This window comes from Dendroctonus ponderosae, unplaced genomic scaffold, assembly GCF_020466585.1.
Source record: "Dendroctonus ponderosae isolate FM_Combo_2020 unplaced genomic scaffold, Dpon_F_20191213v2 Dpon_F_20191213_1, whole genome shotgun sequence".
Taxonomy (NCBI): domain Eukaryota; kingdom Metazoa; phylum Arthropoda; class Insecta; order Coleoptera; family Curculionidae; genus Dendroctonus; species Dendroctonus ponderosae.
Genome location: NW_026017110.1, coordinates 61,845,375 through 61,856,300, shown reverse-complemented (window position 1 = coordinate 61,856,300; position 10,926 = coordinate 61,845,375). Strand labels below are relative to the sequence as shown.

Below are 10,926 nucleotides of genomic sequence, written 5' to 3'. Positions count from 1 at the left end.
TTGGACCTCATATTACTAAAAACTGTAAAAGCCGAGATCCTATACCTGCTTTAAGTGTAGAATTTATTCAATTTTTCCAAGCTCAGCCTATGCTTTGCAAATTACCGAAAGCCCTTGGTCGAATTTCGAAAAATGATTGCTTTTTTTTCGGGAAGAAATAATCGCAAATTAGAACTACATATTTTATTTCAACTTTTTCCGTCTGTTAAATCGTCCGATTATTCGGAATTTTTTTCGCTTATGAGAACTTGGCTTACGCCCACGCTGTTTGTTGCAGTTTGAAAAATATCGCACATTTGGCAATTTTTTATTATATTTGTATTTTATTTTTTCGTACACTTGTAGGTATTTTGGTTAATTTCATAAGTTTTTTACTAATGGTTAGATTGCTTCAAAACGGGCATTTACCTTTAAAGATCTGCCTACTATGCGGATTACTTAACTTTTTTTATATATAAAAACAAGTATTCAATAAGTTCGGTTTGGCTGTTTTAGAATCCACAACGAACTTTAAAGGGTTTAAGAGTCGAAAATCCGGGGCCATTACCTAAAAAGGACAGCAACTTTACAAAAATTGAACAAAAAATGTTGCTAGACTTTGTCAAAAAAGTGCAAGAACAGGCTCCGAAAGTGCATTTTGTATGGGTGGATTTACAGCATTATTTGTTCTATGCGTATAGAAACTTTGCTTGCCAAGTACCCAAGATTACATCTGATACACTCTCAACATATTTCGTATGTGAAATGAGGGAATTGATTAATTGGTAATTGTTATAAGATATTTGAAAATATTTAACGAATTATTCACTAGCAAATTAAAAAATGTTTATATTTGTAGTTTAAGAGAAGATGATGAAAGTCAGGTATGGCTTAGAATATTTACTTTGTTAAGGGAGTATTGTATATTTGCCCAATGGCATTATAGTCAAAATGACAAAGAGGAACCGCTTAAAAGTAAGGAATATCCTACCAAATTCGTGTTTTTTTCTCTAATTTTGTTTACTTACAGAATTTTTTGACTATTATGAGGCAATGTTGACTGCCGCCAAAACCTTAATACCGGTATTTACAGATTTTGAAAGAGATATTATTTATAAGAAATACCGTGTTTGTTGGATCGACTTTAACACTTTTATTTTCATAAGATTTTTTTATGAAAGCGATCGTGTTAAAACAAAAGTGGATGAGTGTCTCAAGGTAAGCAATCATTCAATAAACAGCAGGCTAAAGCCCGTGTCTCATGCATCCGTTTGTACGATGATACGATGGTACGAAAGTGTTTCTATTGGTTGGAGATCTGTCAATTCGTACGACGGCGGACGAATTGACAGATCTCCAACCAATAGAAACGCTTTCGTACACGCTGTATTGTTTAACTGTAACATTTTTGAAAGACGTTCGTTAATTTAAGAGTGTTGGAATTTTTAGACTAAGAAGAGCGTAGGTGACACTCCTCAAACATTCGTGTCAATGACAAAGCTCAAAAGGACTTGGTCTGAACACGAAAATAGGATAACTGTTACCAAGTAAGTATTTTATGTCATTTTGACTACGACATCAACCTAAAATGTGTTTTAGTCAGCAAAGAAAATTAGCTGACAATTCCCAAGAAGGAATAAGGGAAAAACGAATTTTAGCAGCTCATAAAAAATTACTTTCCGCTACGTTTTGGGTGGACCGAAATAACGACGTGTAAGTGGCGAAAATAAACAAAAATTAAACCGCTGTTATCATTGCAATTATTTTGTAGGAAAAAAATTGTTGACCTGGACAGAATAGACGATAATCTCTTTGATCTGCTTAAGGACAGGCAATTTTTTCCAGAAGGTCCGGGTCTGAATAAAAATGGACAATGTATATGTGAAGAATGCCTAGTTGCCAAGTATAAGATTTATTTAGATTCAAATGAAGATTTCTCGTTTATTGCTACGGAAGAACGAACAACATATTGTAGAAGGTGTAAATGTATTCTTAATCTCGAGCAATTTCAGGACCATGTCAACGGTTTGTAAAGTCTGCGGATTCATATTGATATTTTTCAAAAATCCTTCTTTTGCAGATCATCTCGAAGATTTGAGCGCTGTTGAAAAAGAAGTATTGAAACCTTCCAGTGTATGTCGCGTGATATCGGAAAAAAATGACTTAAAAATGAACGATAATTCAATACTACTTAGTGAAATGCTTAGCGAAAAACTTAAAATATCAAATGGGGACTTTGTAAATACTACAGACACTGGAAAATTGAAGAACAATGATTCATTGTGTTCGAAAACGGCTTTTGAGAAGTTTATACAAAGCAGAAAAGAAAAGATTATTGATAAGGTGAAAAACGGTCGAATTCCGAGCCTAAGAGACGAATTGCTAGCGAATGGGTTTGGCAAATCTTTGAAGTAAGTTGGAGATTTTGGATTGCGACGTCATTTATTGTTCCAGTTAGATCTTCATCAGGTTACAACTATGTAGAAAAGTTTTGCATAGCCTACATTCTAAAATGCACCCATTAGATATTAATTCAAGTTCGGCAAAGAGCAGTACTTCGTAGCAGTAGTTTTTTTGAAAATATGAGTAGAAAGTAGAAAGATATCTGGTATTTCCGACGAGTAGTTTAGCTGAAATTAAACAAATTACAAAAGAGCTTAATTTGAATCCGGAAGCTTATGCGTTTTTGGAAAACAAAAGATACTTATTGTCTTCCACACTGTATATTTATTATAGGGATGAAGCTGATAAACCAACATCACCTAGTATTACTGCTGAAAAGTTAGCAGAAACTGAAGAGTTACTGCGTCAAATACGTATAAATGGTCATCGGTAAGAAACCTTAATAATACTAATAGCCATTTGCTAATCTATTACGTACCTCCATCTGTAGACCGGGGAAGAGAAATGCGTCTGAGCCAGCTGGTAATAAAGGGGCAGCTCCTACAGGTGTGTCATGAATTTTTCACCTATTATCAGCAAGTTAACAATAACAATTTTCTTAGTTTGTCCAACTGCGCCCGAGATCGTCGAGCCACAAAAAAAATGCAGCTGTACTTATTGTGAGGTTTTCGGCATCCAAAAAGTTGTCGAACCTAGAGAGAAATTGAGAGTGAGATTGTTCCGAAGGAAAGAAAAGAAAAGGGAAAGTGAGATCAACCAAAAATCTTTCGATCGAGAAAATTCTAAATTTAAATTAGAAACTCGGGTATGGTATTACATCATCAAAAGTTCTTCAAGTTAGTAAAAATGTTTGTTTAGGTACCTATGCCTCCATCTCCTTCAAATTTTCCCGCTTCCCCTCCAGATCTCGATCCTGTGTCTGTAGGTAAGATGAATGAAATTAGAGGCCTGGTAAATTATATCGAAGGAAACCCTGCTAAAAGCAAAGCAGACCTAGCCCAGAAAAAGGCTGCAAAGAAAGCTAGGCAACGGGAGAAAAAAGTGAGTAAAAAAGGAGCTTTATTGCTTTTTACTCATTCATATTTTCCATTAGGAACAAGAAAAACTACAAGTGGAATTGGAGAAGAAGCGAAAACTTGAGGAAATGGCGCGGCAGGAACATGAAAGGAAGATGGAACTGAAAAGAGAAAAGGAACGATTAGAAGAACAAAAAAAGCTTGAAGAGGCTCAGTTGAAAAAGAAACTGAAAAAACAGCGACAGGCTAAGAAGCGCGAAAGCTTGGTTTTGCAGAAAACTACAATTGAAGAAACAATTCCTGCTATGGTGACCATAAAACGGGTTCCTGGTGGTATGAATGGTACCCCATTGGTTACCATTACTCTTAAGGGTTGTACACCTGATCAAGATAAGCTGTTAACGACTCTTGTGGAGGAGCCTGTAATAGACGAATATTGTAAAACGGCCAAAATGGAAAATAAAATTGTTGATGTTAAAGGTAAATAACGTTATATAGCTTTCATTCGATGTTATTTGAAAATGTGTTTTTTAGGAAATAAGAAGAAAAAGAATGGGATTCATTCCAGCAATAAAAATGTCGAGGTTCCAAACGAGGCAAAAATTATAGCCAAAGATGTTAAAGTGACTTTAGCTGTCGACAAAACTTCTATATCCTCCTTACCAAATGGTTTTGAGGACATAGAAGTGAAACGACCGAAGCCAAGAGCGACGAAAAGAGAACGTGAACCTACCGACGATGAAATTAGATCTTTGGGAAATCTTAGATTGCCTCCAGGTAAAGATGGTAGCACCTTTTCATTTTCTTCACATATTGATCATAATTGTAAATTTTCAGGAATAACAATCACTAAAGTGGAAGGTCCAGTGGCAAATAAAAGCTACCATATTCCGATTGCGAATCAAATAGCGGATTCAAATAAAGATAGTTCAGTATTAGGAAAATCTGGTGTAATAGTAGTAGATACAGAAAAATTGATTCAAAAGACAAAGAATGACGATAGTTCAAAGGTATCCAAAACGAGTAAGAAGAAAAAGAAGAAAAATAAAAAAACGGATGTTCAACCGAATGAATCAAAAGAAAAACCGAGAATGGTTACTTTAAGAAACCCAATGTTTCAGCAATTCCAGAGTCAACATCTTATGAAAAATACAATTTCAGTTGACGAGTCAGCTCCTGCGGCAATATTTAAGACCGAAAACGGGATGGTTACTATTAGAAGCTCAAGATTACAGCAATCCTTAGAGTGCAACATGGACAGGATTGTAAATTCTAAACCATTAGAAATGCCATTTATCCCAAATATGACAAATTTTATCAATTCGAACAATTTCAATACGACTGGAGAAATTAGTGTTGCTGACAACGTTAAAGATGAAGCGACAGTAACACCTTTAGATGCCCAAGAAATTTTATCTGGTTTACCTGGTATTCAAATAACAAAAATTGATAAAAACGACGGCAACTTTGATGATAATATGGATATTGATACTTCACATCATGATGCTCAAGTATCAATTATTCCATCTAATGGAAATGATTTCGATCTAGAATTTGATAAGGATGATGACTGGTTATATGGTAAGTCCATGAGGGAAATATTGTCGTGTTTGTAATAGCTGTACTTAAAACCCATTGTTTAATGTTATGTGTAATTACTTGAATAAAACCAACTTAATAATATTTGCTGATTTAACGTTATTCTTACAAATATCCTCACGTTTTGAGACATGGAATGGTTGTTGGAGTTTAGTGGCATTCGGTAATCGAACTTCCACAACCAACCTGATCAATCGGTCAATACTATCCGTATTTCCCGTAACGTTTCTTAAATTCGTTGATTGTCTACCAAAATAGCCATTTATCTTCAATCGTGCGAAAAAGGTGTTGTCGCTGTTGCACGGTTTTTCAATTTTAGATAATGTTTTTAAGCCACGAGATGTATTAGAAGATGATATGGACGATGAAGAGTTGGAACTTGAGGCTTTTAAACGATTTTGCCACCAATCAGTTCCCCCCAAAGAGAAAAAAGTTGCTCACTTTAATGTTGCCGATATTGTTTTAAAAAAGAAACTGGCATAACTTAGGCCGCTAATTAAATGTGCGTAAACGTGTATACGTTATTCTAGCTGTATGTGGTTACAATTTTTTTTAAAACTTCCCTTTACCGCACATTTTGTTTTCTTAATGCATACTTTTGATGTTGTGATACGTTATTTTCATTGCTAAGTATTCTAAAAGCATTTTATAAAATCTTTAAGTAAATAAAATTGATGTTCAATCCAGTTTTGGTATATTTAGTTTCCATACCCTATTCTAATCCGTTTGGTATCGAACACCCGTGTAATATTCCGTTTACTACACTATTACGTGAAATAAAACGACAAATAATGATGTAATAGATTTATATAATAGGAAATATCTATTTTATTAAAAAAGTATAAATGTTAAAGTCAGTCGAATGTAATTGAGTAACTTAAATGTTAATAATAAATAACAGTGTTCTTACAAAATTTGCACTCGCAAAATGAGAGTGACCGTAAACGAAAACATTGATATATGAGAACAGTTAGGCATCATTTAGCATTAAAAAATCTAATCGAGAGAGCCAATAAGAATTTTCACATAATTAGTAACAACATATAGATGTTAAAATACATTAAGAACACTCAAAATGAGAGAAGCTCAAAAAGTTAATGAATGAGTATATTTGGGCATAAATAGTCCAAAATACATTAACTAATTTAGCAATAGATGATTTGCACAAAGGGTATATATAATCCTGTATGGTGCAGGCAAGTCACAAAAAGCGGACATGTGTTTTAAGCAGAACTAAGTTTAACTTGATAATTTTGGTCCGCACCCTTTTATTGTCAATGTTGTAGACTTGACCAAAACTATTTACATTTTATAATGTATCCGTTTTTTACTACTCGCCGCACGGATCCCTAAGGATTTCGAAACAAAGTTAGAATATATAGAACATCGATGTAACTTTAAAACTGCACCATGTACAATATTTTCTAACTTCCAAAATTATAGTTAACAATAAACTGGTAAAATATCTAGGCGCATTTAAATTACGTAAGCCTAAAGCGTTTTACCAAGTTTTTAAAAAGTGAAAATGATCATAGAAATAATAAATACATTTCCAGAACAAAAACTAACTAATAAATAAATAATACTACAGGTCAAATTCACGTTATATGAGACACTTTATAATATGAATAGGACCTATTATAAAAATTAATTTCACAGCCTGTTACTTAAATACAAATTGGGAGGTATTTTACCCTAAAGTTTGTTTAGTTGTACAAGATCATTGGCAACATTGAGATTCAGTAAAAATTGGTAACAATAAATATTTCTATAACAATTACTGATAAACGTAACATCATTTACTAACGGAATCTACTTTTGCACATTTAGAGATTATTAAACAATCACTACTTCAAATCACAGAGAACGTTTACCCATAATTAAAACTACCTTTGCTGAAGGTAAGGTGTGTTCTTGTAGGGTGGCTAAATACTGGAATTTAATTTTTATCCGGGTACTGTTTACTCTAAAAAATTGTAGGTAATAAATTAATGGCACATTTCTAAAACAACGTTTTGGCACTAACTTCAACAACTTTTTTTCGCCTGATAACACTTACTACTTTCACAGTTACACGGAAGAGAAACACTTATAAGAACAATAGTTAAAAATCGCGACAGTTTAAAATTTAAGAACACGTAGATCGAAAATTTGAATCGTGTATAACTAAACAAACCGTAACATTATCTAGAAATAGCTTAACATAAAAATACAGTCAAAATTTCATTTCGATTTGAAATGCTTTAGAAGTAATATACCTACTTACCAAAAGAAATGGCTAAATCAAAATACGATTTGGGGCAATTAATTTCAAACCGACATGAACAACTTTAGTCTTATACGGCAGTTTGAAACAAATACGCCTCCGAACTGATTTGAATAAAATACAGAAAATTATTAAGTAACATGTCTACGAGAAACGGTTACTATTCGCACATTACCTATTTTGCGCGTAGCATCTTGATATGCAGCCAATGAGTCAATACCTGTATAATCCGTTGTATCAAACGCTAACACTTTATCTCCGGGATATAATTTTTGGAAAAGGGCGCCTTGAGTATTAACTTCTTCGACGAAAATTCCCTAGAATATCCAATCAATTAGCAATCAAATATGGATTGACAAGAATATGTTTAACATACATCGTTGTTTGCAACAATCTGAAAATCTCCAGGTTCGTGAAATTCAGGCATTTCTATTTCCATAACTTTGAAAATGGTATGGTGCCCAAAAGGCCAGTCATTCTCAGGCGACTGTCCGTTCATTTCTTCTTCTGTGTTCGTTGAAATTGATTTCATTGCAACTTTTCTGTTGGAGAAAACTTTCTGATATTAACGAAGCGACTTTTTCTAAATCCTCACTTACTTATCAACGGGAATACCTATATAATTATTGCTTTCAGTCAACAGGTGACGATTAGCCATCTTGGGAGTGGGCATGTGGATATTCGCAGGTTGCTGTTGGCTGAATTGCTTGGGTTGATCAAGAGGACTGGGAGGACTATGGGCGAATAAATGTGCGTTTTTTGAATAGGCAGCTGCAATATGATATGGCGGTGGTTGTTTAGGCGGCGTCTTATTGTGTTCCCTTTTGTCCAAAACATTTTCCAGAACATCCGTTGGTTCACTTTCATGCCCATTGAGACTGTTTTGCGATGTATTCAGATCGCCTGATATATGCGTCACTTTGGCTTCCTTAATCTCTGATACGTTGAGGACTTGGTTCACTGTAATTGTTAACATTGTTAAACAACCATAGACTTGAAGTAAACTCCTCACCTGGTGCATGAGTGTTTCGCCATACTTCCCGCAGTCTTTTCAGTTCTTTGTGATGAGGTGTAGGCGTTCTGCTTAATGATAAGTTACTATGATCCGTAGCATCAGCATCAGTTCTTTCAGTATTAAATGTAATATGACTGGTTTGGTTTCCTAAGTGAGGTAAGGGTGCAGATTGTTCACGCAGTGGTACTTGAGGGAAAACCACAGATGTTAAAACAACCTGCCCATCTGGCAATTGTTCATTTTGTAAATGTATCAGAGGTTGAGTTTGGTTAGGCGTCAGCCATAAAGCTTTCAAGCTGGTGAGTTTTGATATAGTAATAGGCAAATAGGAGAGTCTATTGCCGATCAGTCCTAGAGTGGTTAAATGCTGTAGGTGACCTACTTCATCAGGTAATTTTTCCAGGAAATTATTGTGGATGTTGAGAATGGAAAGCTCGCAACAACTGCCAATTTCTGCAAAAAATATACTTATAAGTTGAGTCCAAGAAGACCTAGAGGGGTAGAAACTGTATGCAATTGCTTTATTTTATCGTTATCTTACCTGCTGGCAGATGTTGCATTTTATTATCTGATAGTATTAGCGTGGCTAATTTCCTAAGGTGGCCGATGCCGCTGGGGATTTTCATCAATGAATTATTTTGCAGATTCAGTTCTTCCAAGTTCACTAATTTGGAAATGGTATTGGGCAGTTCTTCCAGATAGTTTGTTTCCAATTTTAATACCTGGAGATTTCTCAGGTTGCCGATAGCTTTCGGCAAACTGGAGAGATTATTAAAGCTTAAAATTAAATTGGTAATCTTAGTCCAATGTCCGATCTCTTTTGGCACCGATTCTAAATTATTATATGAGGCATCAAAATCGTTCATTTTTTTCAGATGGGTGATGGACACCGACAGTTCCGAAATATTGTTGCCGTTTATCCATAATTCGGTCAAGTTTCCATGTGCTTCACAAATTTCAGTCTACAATAGTGTAAAAAATAATAATCGGACAGCTTGCATCGAAGAGGCACTCACTAAATTAGATAAGTTGTTATCGCTAACATCTAGTCGCTGTAAATTGGTCAGACGTCTGATTGACTTGGGGAGTTCGCACAAATTGTTATCTCTTAGTTCCAAAATTCTTAAATTTGAAAGTCTACCGATATTGGCAGGAACGAAGTCGATTCCTGTATCATTTAGGCAAAGTTGCTGTAAATTAATGAGACTCATAATGGCTTCAGGCACCTTTCCAAGATCATTCATACTGAGATCTAACATGGTCAATTTGCTCAGTTTATCTAGGTTTGGATGCACTCCTTCTAAAACTGAAAACCCACACGATTTATACAACACGAGAAGTTTTTACGTAGAGCGTCTAAGTAAAAGCATACTTATACACGATGTAAGTCGAGATTATTTAAATTTATGCTGGTTAACAATTGATAAACATTTATTGTTTGTATATATCTGAAAATTAAGCATTTTACTAACCATTTTTGCTAAATATCAAAACTTGTAAATTAGATAACTTTGAGATAAGTGGAGGTATGGCTCGGATTTCATTATCACTGATGTTCAAGTAGCGAAGATCTATGCACTGAAACAACTGGGGAGACAAATCTTTGAGCTGAAAGACAAAAACACACGTCAACACAGTGAATGATTTAGAAATCATTGCATAATCTACGGACATGTGGATGATTTTCAAGTTATTAGTTTTTGCGTTATGCCTAATGACTGTAGCGGGATATTGGTGATAGCAAGGCCACCTGATTTCGTGTGTTTGCCTATTGTATACTATTGGTAAGTTCATTTTGGTGGTGAGCTTTAATGCTAAGATTGTTTTATATTAAAACCACACACTTTCGAGGAAGATTATTGATTGTTTTCTATTGATAGCGGACCGATGTATAGGTATTTGATGATGGTGTGATTAAGATTAGCTTAAAGGTTTTTATATATTTCCTAGGACTAATTCTACAGAACATTATCATGCCATTTGATTGTTTATAAAAGCAGTCTCCTACAGACTGCCTTGTTTAGGCGACAACGCTAGTTTTCACCTTATTCCCTTCAAGGTGCAGGACTTCCAACGATGGTGAGTTAACGTAAACCTCATTGGGGACTTCGGCTATTCCACAACGAGAGAAATCTAACTCTGTGATTTTTTCTTCCTTCGATTTACATTCACAACAACTTAACCACCCCATATTATTTCAGTAGGGACAAACCAAAAGCATTTTCAAAACATAACTTTGATTATGTGGGACTGCTCTGAGGGCAAGCTACATTTTTTGTACAAACATTCAAACAATATATTCAGAATATCTTTGGGAAAGTACTTTCATAAATTAATTGTTTTCGCACGACTCCATCTTTGATAACACAGGATTATAGATAAAGACTGATGACAGGATGTTCTCACAGATCACCACAGATCACAGAGGCTCTGATCTGTGGATAACACTGTGTTGAGTTGCGCTTTTGCGTTGATGCCGCTCTGTGAGTTGGCAAGGTTTACGCATCGCGCCTCACTGCACCGCGCTAATGGCGGAATAATTCTTCAAATCAGAACTTAAAAAAAACATTTTTAATTAGTAGACATTTTGTTGGGTTCTTGGTTAAATAGTTAAATTTTTATGTGATTTCGTCGCGGTTTTTTTGTTT

General features: G+C 34.8%; 3 protein-coding genes across 4 annotated transcripts in view; 2 read left to right on the top strand and 1 right to left on the bottom strand.

The window, feature by feature from the left end:
• The window catches only part of LOC109540953, a 7,846-nt gene extending 2,162 nt beyond the window's left edge, over positions 1-5,684 (top strand). The window contains exons 2-16 of the mRNA XM_019909531.2: positions 496-764; positions 839-954; positions 1,010-1,197; positions 1,429-1,526; positions 1,579-1,692; positions 1,751-2,004; positions 2,060-2,390; positions 2,716-2,811; positions 2,873-2,928; positions 2,985-3,187; positions 3,241-3,423; positions 3,476-3,878; positions 3,933-4,175; positions 4,236-4,979; positions 5,317-5,684. Of these exons, the coding sequence (XP_019765090.2) occupies positions 496-764; positions 839-954; positions 1,010-1,197; positions 1,429-1,526; positions 1,579-1,692; positions 1,751-2,004; positions 2,060-2,390; positions 2,716-2,811; positions 2,873-2,928; positions 2,985-3,187; positions 3,241-3,423; positions 3,476-3,878; positions 3,933-4,175; positions 4,236-4,979; positions 5,317-5,480 (3,462 nt within the window). The 3' untranslated portion in view covers positions 5,481-5,684. The remainder of the gene's footprint in view (positions 1-495; positions 765-838; positions 955-1,009; positions 1,198-1,428; positions 1,527-1,578; positions 1,693-1,750; positions 2,005-2,059; positions 2,391-2,715; positions 2,812-2,872; positions 2,929-2,984; positions 3,188-3,240; positions 3,424-3,475; positions 3,879-3,932; positions 4,176-4,235; positions 4,980-5,316) is intronic.
• Positions 5,685-5,786: 102 nt separating this feature from the next.
• LOC109540954 (leucine-rich repeat-containing protein 1) lies at positions 5,787-10,674 on the bottom strand. 2 transcript variants are annotated; one of them, XM_019909532.2, is made up of 8 exons: positions 10,323-10,674; positions 9,751-9,886; positions 9,295-9,584; positions 8,820-9,240; positions 8,276-8,731; positions 7,863-8,223; positions 7,640-7,805; positions 5,787-7,580 (listed from the first exon to the last, which is right to left on the bottom strand). In XM_019909532.2, exons 1-8 carry the CDS (start codon positions 10,467-10,469, stop codon positions 7,395-7,397), a joined length of 2,163 nt encoding a protein of 720 aa, XP_019765091.2. In that variant the 5' UTR covers positions 10,470-10,674; the 3' UTR covers positions 5,787-7,394. The 2 variants fall into 2 exon arrangements, with proteins under 2 accessions (XP_019765091.2, XP_048517381.1); XM_048661424.1 differs by having other exon boundaries at positions 9,751-10,406.
• The window catches only part of LOC109540957 (mid1-interacting protein 1-like), an 18,335-nt gene continuing 17,252 nt past the window's right edge, over positions 9,844-10,926 (top strand). Inside the window, exon 1 of the mRNA XM_019909538.2 lies at positions 9,844-10,062. The gene's annotated coding sequence lies outside the window, so the exon portion shown is untranslated. The remainder of the gene's footprint in view (positions 10,063-10,926) is intronic.